This window comes from Microcaecilia unicolor, chromosome 7 (genome assembly GCF_901765095.1).
Source record: "Microcaecilia unicolor chromosome 7, aMicUni1.1, whole genome shotgun sequence".
NCBI classification, from domain to species: Eukaryota; Metazoa; Chordata; class Amphibia; order Gymnophiona; family Siphonopidae; genus Microcaecilia; species Microcaecilia unicolor.
The window spans coordinates 40262319-40290095 of NC_044037.1; the positions used below are offsets into that span (position 1 = coordinate 40262319).

General features: G+C 42.1%; 1 protein-coding gene across 1 annotated transcript in view; it reads left to right on the plus strand.

Annotated features, from left to right (window-relative positions):
• Window positions 1-27777, plus strand: part of MCF2 (MCF.2 cell line derived transforming sequence) — a 147671-nt gene that overhangs the window by 62909 nt on the left and 56985 nt on the right. Inside the window, exons 9-15 of the mRNA XM_030209577.1 lie at window positions 420-539; window positions 4487-4678; window positions 7625-7816; window positions 11025-11196; window positions 13776-13864; window positions 15146-15234; window positions 22660-22726. Of these exons, the coding sequence (XP_030065437.1) occupies window positions 420-539; window positions 4487-4678; window positions 7625-7816; window positions 11025-11196; window positions 13776-13864; window positions 15146-15234; window positions 22660-22726 (921 nt within the window). The remainder of the gene's footprint in view (window positions 1-419; window positions 540-4486; window positions 4679-7624; window positions 7817-11024; window positions 11197-13775; window positions 13865-15145; window positions 15235-22659; window positions 22727-27777) is intronic.

Consider the following 27777-nt stretch of genomic DNA (forward strand, 5'->3'; position numbering starts at 1 on the left):
ACTGCCGACTAAAAACAGTCATGTTTTCAAAGTAGTCATGACAATAATGTCATTTTAGCAGGAGTTTTCTGAAAATAGGTACCAGACAGTAATTTTGTCCTTTTTAGTTGCTTAACAAGATGACTATTTTTAATATAGCAGATTTAATGTTTCTATGGGTACACTCTGACTCTATTTGTTTGAATGCTGGTTACTTTCCTATTAGCATATCGTAGTTCCTTTCTTGTTTTCTATTATAATGCTGTTTTATTTAAAATGTAAACTGCCCAGGTCTATGAATTAGTAACAGCGCTATAACACATTATTGTTAGTAAATAAATAAATTATTGGGCTATTGCCTAAGCCTAAAAGTACTTTCACCACAAATGGTTCTGAAATTATAATCTACTGTGTTAATGTCTTTATATTTTATTGTTTAGATGAGGAACACGTTTGAGCATTTAATGATGCAGCAAGCAGCATTGGCAGACACTGGAGACAGCCTCTCACAAGTAAAGCAAACGCTGGTGGACTTGGATGCTTTACATGATAAGTCTGAGGTCAGCTGCGTGAAGTCTGCTCCTCTCAATCTCACTGCCAGCATGACGGCTTAATAAGAAAACAAAAAATGTAAAGCCGCAAACCTGTTAGTGGTTCAATAGGATAAGGGGCTGGATTATGTTTACTATATTTGGAGTGAAAATTTTTTATATTGTATGACTGACATTTTTTTAGAGAGAAAATACCAGCTGAGACATAAATATTTTCTTCAATACGTTCCCAGTGAAGGAGGTGGGGACAAAAGCAGTGACAGAATTCAAAAACATATGGAATAAACAGAGAATCCCTATATAGACAGAGGATGAAATAAACGCAAAATTTAAACGACTTTCATACTTTAAGCAGGGCATAAAGCTGCAGTTACTGGCAGGTATGACTCTGGCCACCTTGCTGGGCAGACTGGATGGACCATACAAAATCTGCTGTCATTTACTATGCTACTATGGTGGCTATTTCCTTCCCCTTGTCTAAACGTGTACAGCGCTGCGTAACCCTGGCAGCGCTATAGAAATGCTAAGTAGTAGTAGTAGTAGTATTTTAGAAGTTCTATTCGCTTTTTTAGATGTCCCCAAAATAGCATTTAGATGTCCAAAGTGCAAGGAGTCCAAATGTCGCTTTTTATAATGTTACAGTTGTCCAAACCTGCAGAACATCCATATGGCAAGGGGGTGTGCTCTGGCCATGTTGTGGATGGCACTAGGGAGTGGCTAACACTTGACACTCATGTCCCAGCCATTTCCTGTTGCAGAACAAGAAGGAACATCCATGTCCACAAACATGGATGTTGGTATTTAGTAGGACTGCACATGGAGATAAAAGCTCAGAAAACTGAATTTTGTTTTTTCATGGAGGCTGTCTGCGCACCAAAGCTCAAGCTTGGTGCCAAACATGCCTCAGTGAAGCACTTACTCAATCCAAAAGAGGTGCAGATTCCTCTTTTGGTAACAGAAGCTGAAAGGGCCAGATTCTGTAAATGACGTCTATTCTGTATAATGCCCTAAAGTAAGGTGTGTCGTATAGAATAGCGCACAGGACTGGGGAACACGCCTAGGTTTATTTTATTTATTTATTGCATTTGTACCCCACATTTTCCCACCTGTTTGCAGGCTCAATGTGGCTTACATAGTACTGTCAAAGGCATTTGCCCAGTCGGTGGATAACAAATACAAAGTTGTATAGTGATCGTATGAGGTATAAGTGGAGGGTCGGCATGGATGAAGATTGCGTGATGTCCTCTTCGATCATAGTCATGCTGTATTTAGGTGCTGCCATTTACACCACTGAAAACCTGGTGTAAATACCTATGCCTAAATATTGGCAAGTTCTCCCAATTTCTATAATAACGCACATAATAAGAAACAGCATAAGGAATGGCAAGTCAAATGCAAAACGCTGATAAGGAAGGGAAAGAGGGACTTTGAAAAAAAGATTAGGTCTATTAAGAGGAAGAAGCCGGCAAAAGAATCAGTTGGACCGCTAGATAACCGAAGGGTAAAAGGGGCACTCAGGGAAGACAACGCCAGAGCAGAGAGATTAAATGAATTCTTTGCTTAGGTTTTCATCGAGGAAGATTTGGGAGAGATACTGGTGCCAGAAAAGATAAAGCTGATGAGTCAGAGAAACTGAATGAAATCTCTATAAACCTGCAAGATGTAATGGCGCAATTTGACGAATTGAAGCGTAGTAAATCGCCTGAACTGGATGGTATTTATCCCAGAGTACTGATAGAATTGAAGGGGAATCTTACCTCACCAATCTATTACATTTCCTTGAAGGGGTGAACAAACGTGGGTAAAGGTGAGCCGGTCGATATTGTGTATCTGGATTTTCAAAAGTTTGACAAAATACCTCATGAAAGACTCCAGAGGAAATTGAAGAGTCATGGGATAAGAGGTAGTGCACTATTGTGGATTAAAAACTGATTAAAAGATAGAAAACAGAGAGTAACGTTAAATGGTCAGTATTCTCAATGGAGAACAGTAGATATTGCGGTTCTGCAGGGGTCTGTGTTGGGACCACTGCTTTTTAACATATTTATAAATGATCTAGAGATGGGAGTAACTAGTGAGGTAATTAAATTTGCTGACAACACAAAGTTATTAAATTGCAAGAGGATTGTGAAAAATGACAAGATGATCTTACGAGACTGGGAGACTGGGCATCTAAATGCTAGATGACGTTTAATGTGAGCAAGTGCAAAGTGATGCATGTGGGAAAGAGGAACCCAAACTAACTATATCTACGTAATGCAAGGTTCCATATTAGGAGTCTCCGACCAGGAAAGAGATCTAGGTGTCATCATTGATGATACGTTGAAACCCTCTGCTTAGTGTGTACTTATAATGCCCCTGACATGCCCACACTCCTCCCATGGCCATGACCCCTTTTCAGTTACATGCATTAGAATTTATGTGTGCCAATTTTTAGAATATGCCTAAAAAGGTGTGCGCGTAAATTCCAATTATTGCCAATTAGTGATGATGATTGGTTGTTATTGGCCAATTATCAACACTGATTGGCTCATTTCTCAATGAAGTAGCACACGTAAATTGGGCTTGTGCCCAGTTTAACATATGCTACTTGCCATGCCTTATATAGATTCCAGGGAGGAAAGAACAAATATTGACCAGTTAGTGCTGATAGACTGTGAAATATTTTCACTAAGCTCCTGATCCCTACTCTTCTTGATTACCATTCCAAAAGCCAAAAAATGTTGAATTCCAAAATGCGTCTGGTCCCAAGAATTTCGGTTAAGAGATTGTGTACCTTTACTCTGTAACGTAAGTGTATTATTGAAATCCAATAATCTTTGAAAAAGAGTGAAAGTACTTAGATGAATTCTTGTAAATATTGAAGCTGGTGCAGGGAGTGCTAATGAAATTAAAAAGGAAATAAAGACCACACTAAGATGAGTAAAAGCCATGACCTTGCAATCTCTGCTCTGTTACACATTAGCATAACATGTTATCTGTCATGTTAACAACCAGCACTGAGCGGGGCAGAGAATGGGTATAGAGTGGATGGATATTTATTTATTTATTTATTTATTTATTTGTAACATTTATCCCAAACATGTTTGAGTTCATTGTGGCTTACAGTGGATGTATAGTGCCTTACAGTTGACACAGAGGTTGTTACCATGTGTTAATTGATAACTTGGCAGACAACTTGGCATGGTGCAGTTAACACCCCCAGAATAGATACAGCTAAGTACATTATATTATCTGCAATGTAGTTAACACAATATAATGACATTTCCTCTGTTTATCTGAATGGGGAATAGCTATGAGCCCCCCTCCCCCCAAACAGTTAACACAGGGGTTTTGCAGTTATCACATATTAATCAACCATACTTTAAAAAACAAGGCTGAAAATGTATTGCTGTTATGAGGATGTATGATAATTTATAAGGTTTATTATCATTTATTCAGGGTCCCTTTTACTAAGCTGTGTAAGCGTCTATGCGTGCCCAATGTGTGCCAAAATGAACTTACTGCCCGATTACCGCGTGACTCTTTTGGCAATTTCATTTTTGGCGTGCGTCCGCTACGCGCATCTGAAAAATCTTTTTTACTTTCTGGTGCATAGCGGACGCGAGTCAAGTGGCATTTGAGGCGCGTAGGTCAATATTGCACAAATTATTTACCGCTAGGTCTGTGGCTGGCAGTAAGGTCAGAGACCCAAAATGGACCCGCGGCAATTTTGATTTTGCCGCACGTCCATTTTCGGGAAAAAAAGAGGACTTTTTAACAGGTGGCCTGAAAAATAATTCTGCGAGTGCCAAAAACCCGTGCCTACACTACCACAGGCCACTTTTTACCGCGGCTTAGTAAAAGGACCTCTCAGTGTTTTTATTGTATGTTATTTCTGTTATTTCATGCAATGAACTTTTGATAGGCAATAGAATAATAAAATAAATTATTATTATTATCATTATCATTTTTAGGCTTTAATAGGAAATGCTCAGGTTGTAATCTTACACGGTCACCAGCTAGCAGCAAACCATCACTATGCACTGAACTTAATTTGCCAGCGCTGCAATGAACTGAGGCACATTTCAGATACCTTGGGTGATGAAATCAGGAAGAAATATAGAAGACTCAGCAAGACACTTGAATTGCACCTTCGACTTAAGCAGGTAAGGGAATGAAATAAGGATCCAGGTATCCTAAATAATCTCTATTGGAAATATCAAATTTGGAAATGTTGACTTAATAGGCAGCTTATTGCATCAGTCGTGTGTGTTTTTAATGCACTGATATATAGAATTACTTTTAAACAATCATGACATCATTTTTTATCCTTTTCTGTGGCTCTAGCTCAGCTCGTTTGGAAGTAGAACCCTTGTGAAAGTATTGATTGTTTAGTTCAAACAACCATGGTTTGAGTTAGCTGAACACTTAGTTGCTCGTTGACTGAAAAGGACCATGCAGCTCTTTTTCTGCCGTCATCTACTATGTTACTATTGGATCCTCAGAAGCTTAGCCGAGATTGGGAGGCGGGGCTGGTGTTTGGGAGGCGGGGCTAGTGCTGGGCAAGACTTCTATGGTCTGTGCCCTGAAAATGGCAGATGCAAATCAAGGTAAGGTATACACAAGAAGTAGCACATATGAGTTTATCTTGTTGGGCAGACTAGATGGACCGTGCAGGTCTTTTTCTGCTGTCATCTACTATGTTACTAGGTTACTGTCCACCTTATAATTGAAAGAGAAAAACGCCTAGATTTCGACCCAAATCGGGAGATAGATGTTTATCTCACAAAAACAAATAAATCGGTATAATGGAAAGCCGATTTTGGACGTTTTCAACTGCACTCCATCGCGGAAGCGTACAAAGTTGACGGGGGCATGTCAGAGGCGTGGTGAAGGTGGAACTGGGGCGTGGTTATCGGCCGAGGAGAGATGGACGCCTTTCGCCGATAATGGAAAAAAAGTATGCGTTTGTAGCTAGAATTTAGGGCACTTTTCCTGGACCCTGTTTTTTCCACGAATAAGGCCCCAAAAAGTGCCCTAAATGACCAGATTACCCCCAGAGGGAATTGGGGATGACCTCCCCTGACTCCCCCAGTGGTCACTAACCCCCTCCCACCACAAAAAATTATGTTTCACAACTTTTTATTTTCACCATCAAATGTCATACCCACCTCCCTGGCAGCAGTATGCAGGTCCCTGGAGCAGTTGTTAGGGGGTGCAGTGGACTTCAGGCAGGTGGACCCAGGCCCACCCCCCCTACCTGTTACAATTGTGCTGCTTAATGCTTAGTCGTCCAACCCCCCCAACCCCACTGTACCCACATGTAGGTGCCCCCCTTCACCCCTTAGGGCTATAGTAATGGTGTAGACTTGTGGGCAGTGGGTTTTGAGGGGGATTTGGGGGGCTCAACACACAAGGGAAGGGTGCTATGCACCTGGGAGCTCTTTTACCTTTTTTTTTTGTTTTTGTAAAAGTGCCCCCTAGGGTGTCCGGTTGGTGTCCTGGCATGTGAGGGGGACCAGTGCACTACGAATCCTGGCCCCTCCCACGAACAAATGCCTTGGATTTATTCGTTTTTGAGTTGGGCGCTTTCATTTTCCATTATCACTGAAAAACAAAAACGCCCAGCTCACAAATTGTCGAATAAAACATGGACGTCTATTTTTTTCGAAAATACAGTTCGGTCCGCCCCTTCACGGACCCGTTCTCGGAGATAAACACCCATGGAGATAGACGTTTTTGTTCAATTATGCCCCTCCATGTAAATCCTGGCCTCCTAATATTCTGTCTACAGGGAAGGAGAAGAACACGTATCACTCATAGGAAGGTTTAGGAGAGAATAAGTGACAACAGGTGTCATAGTCATAGTTGGGGTGAAGTTGGAAGGTTATAAAAGTGAGAGGATTAGCGAGCACATGGTCTTTGGTTGCCGTCACTCCCGCCAGGACTCGTGAGGAGAGGGGGTATCCTGATCAGACCGAATAACCTAAGGCTGAACTAAGTAGTAGTTGCTGTTAATAAAAGCAGTAACTGTGAGGAGAGCTCCTGGTGCGTAGAAAGGATTAACTCCCCCGGGAGCAGAACAGGAAGGAGCCTGTTCAGTGCCAGAGGCAGCAGCTTGAAGTGCACCTCTGGAGGAAGGACAGACAGGGGAGGTCTGGTCCTGAGTGGGTCCGGCAACTGGATAAATGCCCAGCAGGACAGCTTGCCATGGAAGGAGTGGGGTGCCGCAGCCTTGGATTGTTCTGCCAGAAAGGATGGGAATTGGAGGATTGGTGGATATTCTAAATATATAAATACCCTAGGATTTATAAAGAGACCATTAATTTAGTAGTTGGAACTTTACACCAAAAGTCTTGGATTGGCACAAAAACCAATTTCAGCAATTTGAACTGTTTGTTAAAGAAAAGTATGAAGTTTGGATATCTGCCTGTTGCATCGTTCCAGTAAGTTATGTTTTGCGTTTAACATAAAACCTGGAGTGAAGCGTTTCACTGGAGTGAGAGTGAAGTCAATTTATTCACAGACTGGTAAAGAAATAATAAAGAGTGTGGCTTAAAACCTTACGGTCTACCGGGATCAAGCCCAACCCTGGCCTGCACCCAGCTCAGTGGAGTGAAACTTTTTTGTATGTGGCCCTAGTTTCAAATACCTGACCTGACGAACTAGCTGGTGCCCAGAACTTGTGGTGAGGCCAGGATTGCAGTCAGATAGAGGGTGTCCTGGAAAGTTGAAATGTTCTCCTATTGTTTTTTGAAAGTTGCCATTTTTCATGTCAGATTTGTGGCCAGTTATTTGGGGGGGGGGGGGGGGGGGGGGAATTGACCTGTTTGTCCTTTGTAGTTAGAAGATAGACATTGCTGGGAGATGATGGTGTATATTACATTGGAGGATTCCCTTCATTATGTGTACAAGAGATTTCATTACTGAAAACATGAGGAAACATTTACTTTTCTCTGGGAAATTATTACTAACTTTCCTCCTCCCTTTGCATTTCCATAAAACAATATATTGGTTGTTATTTTTGTTCTCTAGTGCAATCAGAGATGATGATCCTGCACAGTCGCTATACTTCTTTGTTCATTGTTTGCATTTTTTTATGCTGTCCCTAGGTCCATGATTGTTGTGATGAAGGTGCCTACCTCTTAGCAAATCAGCAAGTAGATACGTATCAATGCAAAGAAGGAGCACAGAAGGCTCTTCACGAGATAGAAACGTTCCTTGAAAACTCCGCACTCTATTCAAATCACAATCCCCATGCTCTGCATTACGAATTTGAATCCATTTTAACAAATGAGTTGAAGGTGAGATTTTTTTTCCCTTGCAAAATAAGTGACATTTTAATAGCGTTGTGATCATCTTATGGGTCCTTTTATTAAGCTGCAGCAAAAACTGGCCTTAACATTACCTTATTTGGGTTTTTCCTGCACACCAAGGCCAGTTTTGCCACAGTTGTAAAATGGCCGATTTTCTATTTTCTTTTAAATTTAATGGGCATTAAAAAAAATTACCATGTGAGCCCTTACTGCCATGCATTTTGTAGGCAGTAAGGGCTCATGTGGGAATCCTGCACTAACTGGTTGGCGTGTGCTAATATAGATGTGCTACTTGGTTAGCACAGGAACACCCACTCTCTGTCCCCAGACACATCCTGTCAAAAAAAATGTAAAAAAAAATGTTAGCACATAGTTACCTCCGGATTCTATATAGCTCAACTCATGCTGCTTGCACAAAGCCAGTCATATTCTGGATTTGCATGTGCAACTGAATTAGTTAACAAGCCAATCAGCACTAATAATTGCCACTTAACAAGCAAAGTGGCGGGGGGGGGGGTTGGTGGCTAAACAGTGCCCCCTCCACCTTGGGCTCTGGCACCCCCCTCCCGCGAGGTCTGGCTACGGCCCTCCATTAAACTCTTAATTCTATGTAGTATGCCACAAGTTAGGCACCAGGTGGACATGGACGTTAGGCCCAAATGGGGGTACACAGCAGTTAAGGGCTAGATTCTATGTATGGTGCCTGAAAAATCTGTGCGTAAAAAAATTATGCCTATGGAAATTTAAGTCTATTCTATCCATGCAGTACATAGAATACACTGAGTCATAACTAAATTTGATTGCGTCCATTCAGGCCACTTTTTACTTGGTTTAAATCCCGATGCCTAAATTAGGCACAGGCCATGCCCCCTTTTAAACTATGCAACTTAGAATTTAGGTGTGCCACGTTATAGAGTACACTTAGGGCCCTGTTTGCTAAGGTGCGCTAACATAAAAATTAGCACGCGCTAATGCTAGAGATACCTATATATTTTTATGGGTGCCTCTAGCATAAGTATGCAGTAAAAACGCTAATGCGCCTATAACATGGCTTAGTAAACTGGGCCCTTAGCAAGTTGTGTGAGTAAATCTCAATTTAATGCCAAAAGCTGTGAAAACAATCCACGACCACTTGAACTTCAGGAAATCACTAAAAAACAACCTCTTCAAAAAGGCCTACCCCAACGACCCCATGTAACCCTCTTCACCTACCAACACAGCATGACTATGATCAAACAGAACATCACGCAATCTTCATCCATTCCGACCCTCCACTTATACCTCATATGATCACTATACAACTTTGTATTTGTTATCCACCGACTGGGCAAACGCCTTTGACGGTACTATGTAAGCCACATTGAGCCTGCAAATAGGTGGGAAAATGTGGGGTACAAATGCAACAAATAAATAAATAAATTATTGCTGATAATTGCTTGTTAAAATTCAATTAACAGCGCTTATTAGCTTGTTAACCAATTAAATTGTGCATATTGTTATAGAATACACTTCAGTTTCCATGCGGATTTGTAGGCGCCATGTATAGAATCCAGGTGTAAGTGTCTAAACTGCACTTAAGTGTAATTCTATAATAAGTTAGCACTTAAGTTCTTTAGCGTGTAACTGCAAAAGGGGCATGTATGTGGTTGGGGCATGGACAGGGCATACACTTCGGTGCCAAACTTATAGAATACTACAAATTATGTGCCTAGGAGCCAAAGTATTGGGAATGGTTTTAGATTCTGCACTGACCATGGAGCCTCAGATGAATAACAGTTCAGAAAGCTTATTTTAAGCTGAAACAATTATGATTGTTGCATCTGTATTTTTTGCAGGATCACATTTGAATTATTGTTCAATTATCGATTTTAGCTTGATTATGGAAATTCCTTGTATTTGGGAACAACTACAAAGTTGACTAATAAGATTCAGTTGATTCATCATTCAGCAGCTAGACTGATATACTGTAAATCGAGAGATGATCATGTTACACCTTTTTTGGTAGAACTGAACTGGTTGCTAGTGCAGGCTCAGGCTCATTTTAAGGTGGTCTGTTTGGTATTTAAGATCTTGGAAGGCTATTGTCCAGACGGATTATCCCAATCGATTAAAATGTTAAGTTCAACTACAGTAACTTGGAGCTATAATTATTTGCATTTGGCTTTCCCAACCGTAATAAATGTTAGGTTTAAAGCACATTTCCCCCCCATTCTTTTATGTATCTTGCTGGGCAGTTATGGAATGATCTTCCCATTGAAATTCATTCTTTAAGAAGTATTTTTCTGTACATAAAATGATGAAGACTATTTGTTTTCTAACTCTTTTAAAAAGTAGTCAAAACAATGTGTAATTCCTGATCAAATGTATTGGCATTGTTTTGTATCCCGCTTAGAATCTCAATTGAGGGAGTTGGTGGATTATAAATCCATTATAACATAACATTTAGGAGCCCATATGTACATGGTGTAAGTGTGGGTAACTAAATGTTGACACATACAGGGGTACTTTTACCAAGCTGCAGTGAAAGGGGGCTGTGTTAGCATCAGCGCATGTTTTTAACGCATATTGAGGCGTGGGTAAAAGGCTTTTTTTGTTTTTGAACAGAAATGGCCATATGGTAAGTGAACCATTTGCTGCATAGCCATTTCGGGGGGGGGGGGGGGAAGTATTACTGCTACCCATTGATGTGGCTCCTGTGCTAACCTGGCAGTAGCCGGGCAGCACCGATTACCATCAGGAAAGCCCCGGCGCTACAAAAATAGAACATATTTTTATAGCGTTGGAAGTGGTATGCAGTGGGGGTGGGAACTACCGCCGGGCTCCAGCGGTAGTTCCGGATTGGCATGTGGCAACCCTTTAGTAAAAGGGCCCCACAGTTAGGTGCTTTAATGTTGAAGCCCAAATACCAACTTGGGCTCTATTTTGTAATGGAATCTGGGTGCCCAGATGCCTTTATAGAATACTATATTAGTGCACAGGTTTTACACGCCTAATTTTTAGTGCCCTTTATAGAATTGACACCTAACTGTCCAATTAATTTCTGTTACTGAATACTAGAAATGGTAGTAAATTGTGGTGAATATTGTCATTGTGTTGCTTCTTTAATGGTTCAAATCTAATACAGAAATAGATTCTGGTCCATAGAGAATATTCATGATTTGAGTTTGCTTAGAGGAAGCTTCTTGTATAATTATAGGCTCAAATAGCAGCAGTACACCTCAAATTAGTGAATGTTCGAGGGATGTTTGAAGACCAACAGACGTGCCTTAGAAAACTTGCAGATAAACAAGTGAGACCAGTCCAACTTGTAGCACCCCGATCCGAAAACTCACCCAGGTCCAAGTCTCCACTGTTCTCACAGAAGCATGGTAAGTAGCTGTCAAGATATCTAAGACTGCTGACCTCACCTTCATGACTGCAGTGTACCAGGAGTGGCCTAGTGGTTAGGGTGGTGGACTTTGGTCCTGAGGAACTGAGTTCAATTCCCACTTCAGGCAGCTCCTTGTGACTCTGGGCAAGTCATTTAACCCTCCATTGCCCCATGTAAGCTGCATTGAGCCTGCCATGAGTGGGAAAGCACAGGGTACAAATGTAACAAAAAAAACCTAACTAATTAAGGCTTTTCCTCCAATAGGGAAAAAAAGGCTTAGTAAATCAGACACTCTTTAACTGACTTAGTTGAGCTATGCAGTTTAAGGTAAAGATAAGTAATCACCACACATGCTGCAGGGATTGTGCTTATCTGGTTCCTTTTCTTTTTGTCTGTGAACCTTCTGCACTGATAACACTCTAGAGGTAAGTTCATAATTTGAGTGGAGGAGTAGCCCAATGGTTAATGCAGTGGCCTGAAAACTAGGGGAATTGGGTTCAGTTTCTACTGCAGCTCCTTGTGCGTCTGGGCAAGTCACTTAACCCTCCATTGCACCAGGTACAAAATAAGTACCTGTATATAATATGCAAACCACTTTGATTGTAACGACAGAAAGGTAGTATATGACATCCTATCCCCTTTTCACATTCAAGCACTGCTGTGCATGGTGGGTATATTTTATGTCTTTATTTTTTTGTTTTATTTTTGTTACATTTGTACCCCACGTTTTCCCACTCATGGCAGGCTCAATGCGGCTTACATATTGTATACAGGTACTTATTTGTACCTGGGGCAATGGAGGGTTAAGTGACTTGCCCAGAGTCACAAGGAGCTGCCTGTGCCTGAAGTGGGGAATCAAACTCAGTTCTCAGTTCCCCAGGAGCAAAGTCCACCACCCTAACCACTAGGTCACTCCTCCACTCAAATTATGAACTTACCTCTAGAGTGTATTTACGTAGCTGTTAATAAATTTGTCATACTCTACTCCATTTCTTTTACATACAGGTAGAACAGTAAAAGGAACTGGCCTATCATTAAAGAAAGCACAGAGAAATAGCTGTTGACACAGTTCATCTCTATCTTTCTAGTCTCACTCAGATTTTAAGACTCTGCTATCTTGTTTCTCCTTTTACTTCTTTCATCGCAATAATACTGTATCCTATAGTACAGGGGTCCTCAAATCTAGTCCTCAAGGTCCACTACCCAGTTTGATTTTCAGTATTAATACAATGAATATGTAAGAAATCTATGTGTATTCACTACTTCCATTGTATACAAATAGATCTCTATACATATTCATTGTGGAATCCTGAAAACCAGGCTGGGTTGTGGACCTCGAGGGCTGGATTTGAGGACCCCTGCTATAGTGGATATGCTTCCACTACTACCTCATTCTCAATGGGAGTCTTCTATCTTGAGTTTTCCTTTCACTTTTTTTTAGCTTACTTAGTGCTTCAGTCTTCTTCCACACATTTCAGTACCTTGTGAACACCAGGATTGAGTCTCAAATTTCAACCATTGCTTGCCCAATATTAGTACCTGGGAGTCCCACCACCAGCTTAAATTCACATGGCCTAAGCAGAACGTTCTATTTTTCCTCTTATATTTATTTTGTCCTTTCTTCCTCTTTCTACCTTGGTAAGTAATACTGTCAGTCCCCCCCTCCCCCCCAGTCAGTTTTTGCATGAAATAAATCCTTCTTTATTTGGTATCACAGAATCGCAAAGTACCTGGAAGATGAAATAATTGTGAACAGATAAGTGATGGTGCTTGTGCAATACTTTTCACTTAATTAGGATCAGTGAAAAGGTTTTGACATTTTAAGATCCTTTTTCCATACCTACAATTTACAATAAGTATGCTCTGCCTGTTTACTTATAAAGTAATCATCTTTTCAGAGTTAACCTATTTTATTTTATTGTTAGATGCAAAACACACACCTTTCTCCTTACATTTTTCCCAGGGTAACGATCTTACTGTAGCCTTTTTTGACTTAGGTGGTAAGTGAGCCTAGGGGCGTAGCCAGACACCAATTTTGGGCAGGCTTGAGCCCCAAATGAGTGAGCACGTGAACCCCGCTCCCCACCTGGCATCTCCTCCTCCCCCCAGACAATCTGGCATCTCTTAACTTTATTCCTCCAACCCCCCCCCCTTTTTCCTGGTACCTTTTAAATCCTTCAATGCTGGGCCTGCAGCAAGCATTGACTCATACCGGTTGCTTGCGCTGGCCCTCAGCTTTCCCTCTGACCAACAGGGCCGGCGCAAGCAGCCAGAATGAGTTGCTGCTCACTGCCGGTCCAGCATGTAAGGATTTAACAGGTACCAGAGGAAGGATTTGGTAGAATAAAGTTTAAGAGACACCGGATCGCTGGAAGTCTTCAGCTGGCGGGGCTTGGGGATCCCCGCCAGCCATAAACTTGCTGTGTCGTTGATGGGTGGGCCTAAGCTCAAAGTGGGTGGGCCTGTGCCCACCCGTGGCTACGTCACTGAATAAACTTAGAATGACAGAGTTCTGAATCTGTAGGAAGAACAAAATGTTTTGACAGAGTTATGTCTTTTACGTTTTTTGTGTTGTAGGTGCAGACTTTAATTCAGGCTTGAAATTTTCTTTTGACATTTCCTTACCTGGTAAAAAATCACCAAGAAAAGTGCAAAGTTCCCGGAAGGTAATATTCTATGAAACACAGTTTTGTAAAAAAGAAACAAAATAAAACAGAATGCTGTGAACGTCTCCAGCACGTCAATACCGTAAATGCACAGTTTGTTTTATTGCATTGTCATGTTTACTACTACTACTACTTAACATTTCTAGAGCACTACTAGGGTTACGCAGCGCTATACAGTTTAACAAAGAAGGACAGTCCCTGCTCGAAGGAGCTTACAATCTAAAGGACGAAATGTCAAGTTGGGGCAGTTTCTAGTTTCTAGTAGAGCAGTAGCCTTTTATTCTGTTGCCAGCAGTGGTGATTTTCTGGCAGGTCATGCCAGATCACCAGCCTGGAACATTTTTGAACAAGCATTTGTTTCCCCATTGCTTCTGGAGTAGAAGGTAGAACCTCTCACTGACTCCAGAATGGTATCATTTTAGAAAATTGCCCTATATGACGTGATCTCCTTATCTTGATATGATGTTTGCAGAGTACCATAGTGAAAGGTAGTATTCATGAGTCAGTCCGTTTCTTAAGAACATTTTTAACATTGCTGTTGTATGGTGACAACCCCATTTTAGAGGATCTTAAATGGGTTTATCATAATATTCCAGTGTTCTGTATACCTAACTTCAAGATTTATGGGACTAGCTTTAATCTTCCAAAATAAAAATCCTCCCACTCTGAATACCTAAATTTACATACCTAGAAAGTAGATGGGGACCGGGGGAATAAAATTTGGTACTCAGTTGCTTATTGTTAGGGGGGTAGTTACTGAACTGAGATAAAATATCAGTTGGTGAAGAGAAAAAAGGAGAGTATAAAGTTGGATCAGTGAAGGATGGATGAACAGATGGGGACAAATGTATTTAGGCAAGCCTTAAGATCAACTCAGCAAGCTGTGCTATTCTGTGGTTGATATCTAAAGTGATTTAAACAACCAGCAGAAGATCCTGGCCATTTAAATTACTTGTGTGGGACTAGCCAGGGATATTCAGTGGCTTACCCAGAAAGTGCCGCTGAAGATCCCCTTTTTTAAATTTGGAGTTTCAGTAGTAAAATACCCTTACCCTTTGTTATAGTTTTTATGTCCAGAAACTGTATAGGAACATACTGAGAAAGCCCCCAACAGTTACCACACAGGCCTTCTACTTACTGAGTGGTAGGTGCCAAACGTTATTGCTCTTTAGTGAAAGGAACCCAGAGTTTCTCTCTGGAGCTGTAAAGTAAGAGTCAAGTTTTTGCTGACACAGAAAATATAACTCTGAACACAGACTGTAATTTTGTCTTCTGTTGCAGATTGAAGTGATGCATGATTACCAAAGAAAGCGAAATTCCTTGCAGTCATTTATTTCTGACAGCGATGACACCTTGGATATTCTGAAAGGGTATGAATGGGTGCATTAATTCCTATTAAATGGCAGGGGACGCGAAGGGGTAGATTTTCAAAGAGATCTAGTTAAGTAGCCAGATCAGTTTCTTTGAAAATCTTCTATCACTGAGCGACTAAATATAGCCACATATTTTCATTAGAGGCAATTTTTAAACTTTTTTTTTACTTTGTACCAAGTCTCAGAGTAAAAGTATATATGTACTTTATCTTTGAAAATTTTCACAGTTAAGAATTCATGTAGTCACTCACACCTGCTTTTATTTGTCAGTGTGAAGTTGAAAACGCAGAGCACGATATAGTTTCTACCATAAGCTAAACATACCCCTAGGAACACCACCTCTCAATGCATTAATAGTTCTTGTGTTGTGGAAAAATACGTAGACTCTTGATCATAGAAGGCAAATCTCACACTGCAGGCAAAACATTTTTTTTATCTGTATGAATTGTTTTGAAAGTTGTCCTTGATGGGTGGGTATATTTAGTTGCAGTGTGATTGCTCCAGACAGAGGAAACTAAGAATATAAGTACATTAGGCCAAGGTCCCTTGAGCCCAGCATCCTAGCCAGTCCTGGTAACAAGTACCTGGCAGATCCCAGAATGTAGATCTATTTCTCGTAGATCTTTTCTAGGGATGAGCAATGGCTCTCCTAAGTTTCCCTCAAAATTGTCCAAACCTTTTTCAGACTCTGCATCGTATTTATTGCGGACTTAGAGGGGTATAATCGAAAGGGGCGCCCAAGTTTTCCTGAGGCAGGGAAACCTGTATTATCGAAACAAGATGGGCATCCATCTTTCATTTCGATAATACAGTCTGGACGCCCAAATTGCAAAATTTAGGTCGTCCGTAGAGATGGTTGTCCTTAGAGATGGCAACAATGTAAACCGAGGATGCCTATCTCAGAAAAGACCAAATCCAAGCCCTTTCGTCATGGGAGGAGCCAGCATTCGTAGTGCACTGGTCCCCCTGACATGCCAAGACACCAACCGGGCACCCTAGGGGGCACTACAATGGACTTCAGAAATTGCTCCCAGGTGCATAGCTCCCTTACCTTGTGTGCTGAGCCCCCCCAACCCCCCCAAACCCACTCCCCACAACTGTACACCACTATTATAGCCCTTATGGGTGAAGGGGGGCACCTACATGTGGGTACAGTGGGTTTGTGGTGGGTTTTGAAGGGCTCACGTTTACCACCACAAGTGTAACAGGTAGGGGGGGATGGGCCTGGGTCTGCCTGCCTGAAGTGCACTGCACCCACTAAAACTGCTCCAGATACCTGCATACTGCTGTGATGGAGCTGGGTATGACATTTGAGGCTGGCATAGAGGCTGGTAAAAAAGTATTATTTAAATTTTTTATTGAGGTTGGGAGGGGTTAGTGACCACTTGGGTAGTAATGGGAGGCCATCCCCAATTCCCTCCGGTGGTCATCTGGTCATTTAGTGCACATTTTTGTGGCTTGGTCCAAAGAAAAAAAGGACCTGGTAAAGTCGTCCAAGTTTTCGTCAGGGACACCCTTCTTTTTTCCATTATCGGTCGAGGACGCCCATGTGTTAGGCACGCCCCAGTCCTGCGTTCGCTACACCTCCGACATGCCTCCATGAACTTTGGTTGTCCCCATGACGGAAAGCAATTGAGGATGCCCAAAATCGGCTTTTGATTATGCCGATTTGGGTGACCCTGTGAGAAGGAAGTCCAACTTGCGATTTGTATCGAAAGATGGGCGCCCTTCTCTTTCGAAAATAAACCTGATAATGTACTGCCCTTCAGACATTGCCAAACAGAGCAGTTTATAAAATTAAAACAAGAAGCTTAAAAGAAAGGAGCTAAAAATGCTGACAGGAACAAAAAAGAATAGGAGGGAACTGAGAAGACAGTGCCAGGGCTCCTGTGCTCAGAGTGGCATTTTTGAAAGGGGTCCAAGTCAGAATAGGGATAGCCAAACGGACATCTATTTTCAAATAGGAAATACGTTGAGATTTCCTGTTTGAAAACACGTGAGATGGATGTCCATGTGCTGGAGACGTCCAGCATGAACAGCCATTTTACAAACTGGAATGTCCAATTACGAACAGGGGAAAACATGGGAAATGGACGTTTGTTTTGCAACATTCTTGGAAAATAGCCACACAGATGTCCATGAAGAGCAGAGGGGCAGCCTAGTAGTTAGTGCAGTGGACTATAAACCGAGGGATCCAAGTTTAAATCCCACTTTAACTCTTTTATTTTGTAATTGTGAGCCCTGCAGGCACAGAAAAATGCCTACTGTACACCACTTCAATAGCCTTCAAGCTTGCAGGTAGCTTATATATTTAGATATGATAGGTATTGTTCCATTCCTGGAGGGCTCACAATAAAAAAAAAATTAAAAGAATTAAAGTGGGATTTGAGCCTGGGTCTCTTGTAGGCCACTACACTAACCACTAGGCTACTCCTCAGACTTGCTTTCTGCTTTAAGAGTGCCCATAATACGTGAAGCTGTCATGCAAAGCTGCTTAGGCGGCTGACCTTATATGCTCCACCCAGACCCACCCATATAGGCACCCACAGAGGCACCAGTGGTAGCCTCTCCTTCCCATGCCAGCAGGGGAGGCCTTCCTAAAACATCATTTCCTGCTGCCGTGGGACCACAGGGAGGGGAGACCACTCAGCAGGAGATACTGGCTCCTCAGTGGGCAATAACTTAGAAAAATGGGAGTCTCCAGCTAAAAGCAGGATATTTGGTAGGTCTGGTAATAGAACCTGGTATCCCCTTTCAGTTTCACTTTTGGGGTGAGAGAAGGGGACAGCAACCACTGGGGGATTAAGGAGGTGTCATACCTTAATCCCTCCAGTGGACAGCTGCTCAATTATAGAAATTTTCTGTAACCTGGACCTGCTGTGTTCTTCAAGGTGACCCAGGCTGGCCATTATCTGAGAAAGGATGCTGAGCTTAGTGGAACATTGTGCTCTCTCAGAATTGCATCTTTTACATTCATCTATGAACCAGGAGGGAGTGAGAACTGACGAAACACTAGGCCCCAATAGCTCTGTTTCCAGTGTCTAGGCAGGCTATTGGAGAAGAGGGTTCTGGAATTTTCCAAATAATCAGAGTTTCTGGTTACTGAGTCTTTGGATAAATGGTACTCTACAGTATGTAATACTTCAGCAGGTGTAGGAACAACATTAAATAGAAAAGGAAATATGCCAGCATCAAGTGTTACCTTTAGATACCTTGACAGTCAAACTTTGATGGTACCACCTGTATGGACTAATATTTTCCCCACCAATGCAAAACTAGAGTAAACTGTTGATGTATCCATCTACAAAAGGATTTAGAGGGAAAGTTATAAAGATGCTGTAAAAAGTGGGCTTTTACCGTGCCTTGATTTACTGAGGAAGTCAGAAACCAGTGGTAGCTCAGGTTATTGACTCCTGTGGTATATGATTAGTGATCAACCTTGTAAGCAGTGCTATTCTAACATCCTGGGAGCATCGGGCCACAAAGCTGGAACCTGATGATTATAGCTACATCTTAAAAGGGTCATGCCAGGTAACTGTGAGGTGCCTCCCTACAAGCCACCCCCCCCCCCCAGCATATACCCCCACCATAAACCTGCCTCCCAAACCAGGTTTCACAAATACAAGTCATTGACTAGGAACCGGGCCTTTAGTTATGTGGGTCCAACCTTATGGAATTCTCTGTCTGATGTGGTTAGCAGTTTAAGCGGCTACTTCAGTTTTCGAAAAGCGTTGAAAACTTGGATGTTTCAAAATGCATTTGGTGATTTTTAATTGCATTCATTTCTGAGGTTTTATTATGAATATTGAACATTTCATTTATCTTATCTGTTTATTGTATTGTGAACTGGTCACCCTTTCAAGGCCTGGCCAGGGCTGACCCTGCTTAGCTTCCTTCACAAACGTTCACCAACACCAGGCTTCTTGTAACCAAAGGTTTTATTAGTTGCCATTTAACATAATCTTCAGGGCTTATTTCTTCTTTAACTCAAACATTTCTTCTTCAACTCAAACATAACAAAAAGGCATGACTCAGAGTCTTCTAATTAAACCCTTTTCAGACTTAAAGCAGTTCCTCAAACTTTCACAGTTCAAACAGCTAAACAAAAGCATTTACTTTTCATTTAAAGACTTTCTCAGATGGGCGATCAAGGAGGACAAAGCCGTAGCGGAGAAATTAAATGAATTCTTTGCTTCGGTCTTCACCGAGGAGGATTTGGGGGGGACACCGGTGCCGGAAAGAATATTTGAAGCGGGGGAGTCGGAGAAACTAAACAAATTCTCTGTAACCTTGGAGGATGTAATGGGTCAGTTCAGCAAGCTGAAGAGTAGTAAATCACCGGGACCTGATGGTATTCATCCCAGAGTATTAATAGAACTAAAAAATGAACTTGCGGAGCTACTGTTAGAAATATGCAATCTGTCCCTAAAATCGAGTGTAGTACCGGAAGACTGGAGGGTAGCCAATGTTACTCCGATTTTTAAGAAGGGTTCCAGAGGAGATCCGGGAAATTATAGACCGGTGAGTCTGACGTCGGTGCCGGGCAAGATGGTGGAGGCTATTATTAAGAATAAAATTGCAGAGCATATACAAAAACATGGACTGATGAGACAAAGTCAGCACGGATTTAGTGAAGGGAAGTCTTGCCTCACCAATCTAATGCATTTTTTTGAGGGGGTAAGCAAACATGTGGACAATGGGGAGCCGGTTGATATTGTATATCTGGATTTTCAGAAGGCGTTTGACAAAGTGCCGCACGAAAGACTCCTGAAGAAATTGCAGAGTCATGGAATCGGAGGTAGGGTATTATTATGGATTAAGAACTGGTTGAAAGATAGGAAGCAGAGAGTAGGATTGCGTGGCCAGTATTCTCAGTGGAGGAGGGTAGTTAGTGGGGTCCCGCAGGGGTCTGTGCTGGGTCCGTTGCTTTTTAATGTATTTATAAATGACCTAGAGATGGGAATAACTAGTGAGATAATTAAATTCGCCGATGACACAAAATTATTCAGGGTCGTCAAGTCGCAGGAGGAATGTGAACGATTACAGGAGGACCTTGCGAGACTGGGAGAATGGGCGTGCAAGTGGCAGATGAAGTTCAATGTTGACAAGTGCAAAGTGATGCATGTGGGTAAGAGGAACCCGAATTATAGCTACATCTTGCAAGGTTCCGCGTTAGGAGTTACGGATCAAGAAAGGGATCTGGGTGTCGTCGTCGATGATACGCTGAAACCTTCTGCTCAGTGTGCTGCTGCGGCTAGGAAAGCGAATAGAATGTTGGGTGTTATTAGGAAGGGTATGGAGTCCAGGTGTGCGGATGTTATAATGCCGTTGTATCGCTCCATGGTGCGACCGCACCTGGAGTATTGTGTTCAGTACTGGTCTCCGTATCTCAAAAAAGATATAGTAGAATTGGAAAAGGTACAGCGAAGGGCGACGAAAATGATAGTGGGGATGGGACGACTTTCCTATGAAGAGAGGCTGAGAAGGCTAGGGCTTTTCAGCTTGGAGAAGAGACGGCTGAGGGGAGATATGATAGAAGTGTATAAAATAATGAGTGGAATGGATCGGGTGGATGTGAAGCGACTGTTCACGCTATCCAAAAATACTAGGACTAGAGGGCATGAGTTGAAGCTACAGTGTGGTAAATTTAAAACGAATCGGAGAAAATTTTTCTTCACCCAACGTGTAATTAGACTCTGGAATTCGTTGCCGGAGAACGTGGTACGGGCGGTTAGCTTGACGGAGTTTAAAAAGGGGTTAGATAGATTCCTAAAGGACAAGTCCATAGACCGCTATTAAATGGACTTGGAAAAATTCCGCATTTTTAGGTATAACTTGTCTGGAATGTTTTTACGTTTGGGGAGCATGCCAGGTGCCCTTGACCTGGATTGGCCACTGTCGGTGACAGGATGCTGGGCTAGATGGACCTTTGGTCTTTCCCAGTATGGCACTACTTATGTACTTATGTACTTATGTAGTGCAGCTGTCACCTTTTCAGCAGAGAGTTTCACAAGTCCACAGAGTTCAGCCAGTACCTTCAAGGGGATCTTCCTCCTCTAGCTCCCAGGTCTCCAGCTCCTCTCTCTTCTCTTTCCTTTCTAAACTCAGGTAGGTATAAGGTGGTTAATTAGCTTCTTCACCCCTATAGGCCCTTCCCCCTACTTCCAGGCAGGACCCAGCCCATAACAACTTCCACACGTTTCCACCCCAGGACTCTCCCTGGTCCTAGCAACCTCCACCTGGACATTCCCCCTACTGGCTCCCTCTAGTGACTCCTCAATAATGACATGACCTGGACATTTCCCCTCATTTCTATGGGACCAGCGCCCTCTAGTGGCCTAGCCCGGATAGGACAGTCCCTTATTCTTCACAGTATATATGCATTAAAAAATTTGTTATTGTAAAACGCTTTAAAACTTGTGTGTAAGGTGATATATCAAATTATTAAATGAAATCAAGCCCCCCCCCCCCCACCTGGAAGTCCTTATTCAGAAACTTGACTCCTGGTAGAGGATTGTGCTTGGGGGGTCACCTCACAATAACTTGGCTCAGCCCCATTATAGGATTTTATAGCTGCATTATAAGATTTATATAGTACTAAGCTGCTTTACTGCATGTGCGTGCTCTGCACCTCATTATTATGTACCTTGCAGTGACTTAAATAACACTGCTATACAGCACACAAACTGAGTTAGAGCCCTTTAACACAAATTAAGGGGGGGATGAATAATAAGAGTTATCACTGTAACACAACTTGATAACTTCCCCCCTTACAGAAGTATTTACTAAGTGCCCTTATTTGGCAGTTTGACCCCTTATGGTAATGTTGTGAGAATACTGTTATGGGTCAGATGTGCCATTTTGATGCTGTTAGGAGGAGTGACTAGGGATTGCTACTGCCCCTTACTGCTAGACATCAGGGACAGCCCAGTAAATCTGAGAGTTGGTTCTGGAAGGTGTCCAAGGGATTATGGGGGTTCTCTTTAGGAGAGTCCAGGGCCTCTTTGAAGAGGTCCAGAAGTCTGAGTAGGGTCTCTTTGGGAGTGTCCTGGCATTCACTTTGGAGAGGTCTTGGTGGGTATCTTTGGGGTAGGATACAGTGTCTACTTCAGGGGGGTCTGGGGTTTTCTTCAATGGGTGGGGTGTCTCTTGGAGGATTTTGTTTGGACAGTATCTCTGACTGGGGGAGGGATACTGCCAGCCCTTTTAAGATGTCTTTCATGAACATTGAGCCGCGTGTTAGCACATAACACCCGATGTTGCCATTTAACGTGCATTAAATGTCACAAATCCTGTTAATGTTGTAATGCATTAATAAATACCCCTTTTAAATGAGTACAATAGTTCCCTGTTTCTGTTATTTATACACTGGAGCAGCAAAAGGTACAGAAGGAATGTAGTGTTTGCTTTCTTTTTTTTTAGACATGTCATAAATGAGCTCATAGAGACAGAGCGGATATACGTAGATGAACTGTCTACTGTTTTGGTGGTGAGTTTGCAGAAAAGTAGTGTGGTTGCCATGTGAATTCATCTGAATATACAGAGATAAAGGTCTTCAAATAAGCAGATGGTGACACCTTTATATTGATCTGACTCAAAACCTTTGAGACCAGTTTTTGAGATCTGTGGCCCCTTCGTCAAGTCAATGCATCTTGTCACACTTTGCATGTGCCATTGCTTACTATCATAGGATTTACCTCTGCAACTAGGCAGTCTGGGTCTAAAAGCTCAGAATTCATGATCTTCGTAACTCTCTCTGCATTGGAATTTGTCATCATGGGGGCATCAGGAATGTACATGTACATCAGGAAGTTACAGAATTCTGGTGTTGTACCCTTGAATGTGTACACATACTAGTGTAAATGCCAACTAAGTGGTATACATATTATTCTGTAATAGGGGATCTCAATCCAGTCCTCGGGACACACCCAGCCAGTCAGGTTTTCACAATATCTACAATGAATATGCATGAGATAGATTTGCATACAACGGAGGTATGGAAATGCTTTTAAAACAAATAGGAGGAAATATTTTCTCACTCAAATAGCTGGAACTCACTCCGAAGGATGTGGTAACTGTGGTTAACGTATCTGGGTTTAGAAAAGGTTTGGACAAGTTCCTGGAGGAAAAGTCCAATAGTCTGTTATTGAGATGGACATGGGGAAAGCCATGGCTTGCCCTGGGATTGGTAATATGGAATTGTGCTGTTAATTGGGTTTCTGCCAGGTACTTGTGACTTGGATTGGCCACTGCTGGAAGCAGGATACTGGGCTAGATGGATCTTTGGTTTGACCAAGTATGGCTATTCTTATGTTCTTATACATCCCATAATATTCATTATGGATATTGGGAATCCCACACTGGCTTGGTGTGTTCTGAGGACTGGGTTGAGAACCCTTGTTCTATAATTATGCATGTATCCCCTATAGAGCGTAAATGGAGATTTGGGCATTTACTTTTATACATGTAACTTTCACGTTAATTCCCGCATTCTATAAATGGTGTGCAAATTTCCACGTGGAAAATTGCATGCTATCCTGAGATGTACGTGCAACTAAATTGGCAAACTAGCCAATTAGCACCAATAATTGGGTGTTTATTGGCAGTAATTGGCAACATTATGGATTTGCGTGTGCATCTTGCTAAGCACCATTCTATAAAGATCCACAGGCAAATCTTATAGCGCACAACTCAGAAGGGGGTGTGGCTATGGGAGGAGCAAAAATAAAAGTAGTTGAGGACCAATACAATTCCAACTCAAGGCTACAAAGCTATTTTATTAGTCAGATTTGACGCAGATCTGCATTTCAGAGTGTGTGTGTGTGTGTGTGTGTGTGTGGGGGGGGGGGGGGGGTGCCTCCCTGAGGAGTCAGCAAATCAATCCAGATGGAATGGATATCACTGTACACAAACTCATTCAGACACTTTACAAGGCATGTGAATAAAACTAAAAAAGCAGTGTCCTTGGTAATGCAGATACCAACAGAGTAAAATATTATGTGCATTGCTATTTCTTCTGACCACGTTTTGTAAAACCTGCAATATACTTGCAGCACAGAATATTTACTCTGTTGGTATTTGCACTGTTTTTAGTACACTGATATCCACACCCAAATGGATTGATTTGTGATTTCTGAGGCAGGTGCCCCCATGCCGAAGCTCAGATCTGCGTCAAATCCGACTAATAAAATTGCTTTTTACTAGGGCTGCATTTCGATTAAAACTTTTAATCACAATTAATCGCACAATTAAAGGAATTGTTATTACTTACTTATTTCTCACTGCAGCTACTTGTGACTCCGGGCAAATCACTTAACCCTCCATTGCCCCAGGTACAAATTAAGAACCTGTATATAATATGTAAACTGCTTTGATTGTAACCACAGAAAGGTGGTATATCAAATCGCAACCCCCTTACCGTCCCTAAAGGACTAATCTGTCTCCCTCCCACCCCTAGATCCAACATCTCTTCATTTCTCTTTCTTCCCCCCCTCTTTTCTTTTACCAGATTCATTCTCTCTCTTTCTTTTCTGGGGTCCCCCTATCTCTCTTTCTTTTCTGGGGTCCCCCCTCTCTCTCTCTCTTCCCTTCCTTCCTCCTTCCTATTGTCTAGCATCTCTCCCTCCCTCCCCTCCACCTCTATGAGCAGTGACACAAGCTTGGTGGTGAGCAGCACCATGCTGTTCTTGTGGCTACTGCAGCTCACTTCCTTGGCCGTAGCTTCCATCAATGGCCCCTCCAGTTCTTCTTGCGGGTCTGCAGATCACTCCTCTCCCCCCACCCATGGTTCAGCATCTTTCCTCTTCACAATCCCCTCTGCCAGCCTACTTTAAAGGTGATCTTCTGTTGGTCCCTGGAAGTGGCAGCATTGCACATATACTGCCTGTGGCCTGGCCTGAAGCTTTCTCTCTGGCCTGTCCTGCCTCCTCTGACATCACTTCTTTTTTTTCTGCATGGATGGGATGGGTCAGAGGGAAACTTTTGGACCAGGATGCAGGCAGCATATATGCAATGCTGCTGCTGGCAAGGAATAACAGAAGACCACCTTTAAGGTAGACTGGTGTAGGGATGAGTGATGTTGAAAGACAGGTGGGGGGGGGGGGGGGGGAGATGTCTAATTGCACCGAGGACTGGGGTTGGTATTGTAAGAGTGTAGAAGAGAAAAGATGTTTGAAGGAGACAGGAGGCGCTGTTTTTTTAATTGTGATCCATTTTTTAAAATCATGATTAATGCATTAATCATATAGTTAACTGCAATTAAAATGCAGCCCTACTTTTTACCCTTGGGTTGGAATTTCATCGTCCTCTCCTACTTTTATTTTTGCTCTCCGCCTTGATTCATAGGGGTTTTCTCTTCTTTTTTTTGTGGCCATGGGAAGGGCATGGACAGGTCAGGGTCATTCACTTATGATGTGCACATTATTACAAAATATCGGAGATCTGCGCCAAAATTACGCACCAAGATTTACACTAGGGTTCAGTTGGTGTAAATCCTCGCTGCCAAAGTTTGGTGCGGAAATTGGTTCTAAGCGCAATTCTATAAATGGTGTTCAACTCAGAGCACCGTTTATAGAGTATCGCTCTGCGTGGATTTTTTTTCAGGGCTGTTTTTGAGCATCATTTATTGAATCTAGTCCTATGGCATGAACATTTACACTAGTTCTATCACTGGATTATGTGCTCTTCCCCAAAATAGAGCTGTGTGTATACCCAGTTAGGCTAATATTCTGTAAAGGAAAATGAGCACCTTGGAGATGATATTCAGACCACGGAAGGTAGCCGGCTGCCTCCCACAGTTGGCGGTCAGCCCAGATATTCAATACTGGGCTGTTTACGGTGATTGCCACTGAATATCCAGGTGTTTTTTGGTTGGTTAAAATTTAACAGGCCAAGCTGATATTCAGCACTGGCCAGTTAAGGTTAAACCAACCAAAGATATTCCAGCTATTTTGGTGGCCTAATTTGGCTGCCAAACTTAGCTGGCAATGTGCTGAATATCGATGGATAACCAGTTATAACGCATGATATAACCATTTATCTGCTAAGCGCTAAACGTCACTATTCAGCTGGAGATAGCTGGCTATCTCCTGCTGAATATTGCCAGATAGCTGATTAAGTGCCTTTTAAGTGCCAGACTGGTTAAATGGTTTTAAATATCAATAGGCCCCTGACAAGTGCACTTTAGGTGCATATATCTAGGCGCCATTTTATAGAATTGCCCTTATATATCATTATTATATAATAGCTAGGGGGAGGAGGGAAAGAGGAGTGTAAGGGAGAAATATACTTCCAGAATGCTGTGGTGATATGACTGTGCTGTCTGCCCAAGCAACGTTACAGCATGATTTAATATAACGAGTAGAGCTGCAGTGCAGTGTCTGCGATGGTTTGCTAGCAATGCTGACTGGAGAGATGCTCTAAATCAACATCTGTGACCAGAAATACAGATCTATCTGGCACCTTGATTGCATTTCTAGATCATGATCACTAAAAAAAAAAAAAAATGACATTGATTGTGAATCCAAACACAGGAGTTCTGAGAGAAAATTTTCCATTCGTTTTTTGTTCATTTGTCTTTTTTCCATGATTTTCAGACATTTTATTTATGGTTTATTTCAGGGGCCCTTTTACTAAGGTGTGTAGGCACCTATGCGTGTACAATGATCATCAAATTAGAACTGCCCGGCTACCATGTGCCCAGGGCAGTAATTCTTACAGGCATCCAAAACGCGTGTCATTAAATATTTTTTTATTTTCCGCCGAGCGGCGCTAACCAGGCAGTAATTGGCAGTGTGTGTGACAATTACCGCCCAGTTAATGCGTGAGACCTTACCTCTAAGTCAATGGGTGACAGTAAGGTCTCAGGCCCAAAATGGACGCGCGCCAATTTTTATTTTGCCAACGTCTATTTTTGGTCAAAAAAAGGCCTTTTTTGAAGGTGCGTTGAAAAATGGACCTGCGTGTGCCCAATACACGTGCCTACACCAGCGCAGGCCATTTTTCAGCACGCCTTAGTAAAAGGAGCCCTCAATAATTACCTTTGTATCACATTCATTTTAATAACTTTTTAAAAACATTTATTAGAACTTTTCAGTGTATGCAAATCAATTGTATGTATGTTAATTTAGACATGTTAATAATCCACATGCACACCGTGGACTGTGGTTCCCTAGAAGGAATCATATTTCACAGATTTAAGTCTGTATATGGACTTCTAACTTTATAGTATTATTTAATTCTTGCAGAGATCTATGTATGAAATGATGCGGCCAATATTCAGCCACTAGTGGTCAGTGATTTTTAAAGCACTAATGGTCGCCATTTAAATTAGACCCCATTATTCAATGCCAAGCTATTTTTATTTTAAAAGCTTTATATCCCGCTCCATCTACAATTTGAGGCACTGACATTGAATATGCAGGCATGACCATGGTCAAATTTCAGCCAGGACCCACATAAGACACTTATCTGTCAGCTACTCCAACCATCCTTCGGTTCTGATCCCCTTGATCCAATCCCATCCGCCGAACTGAAACACCC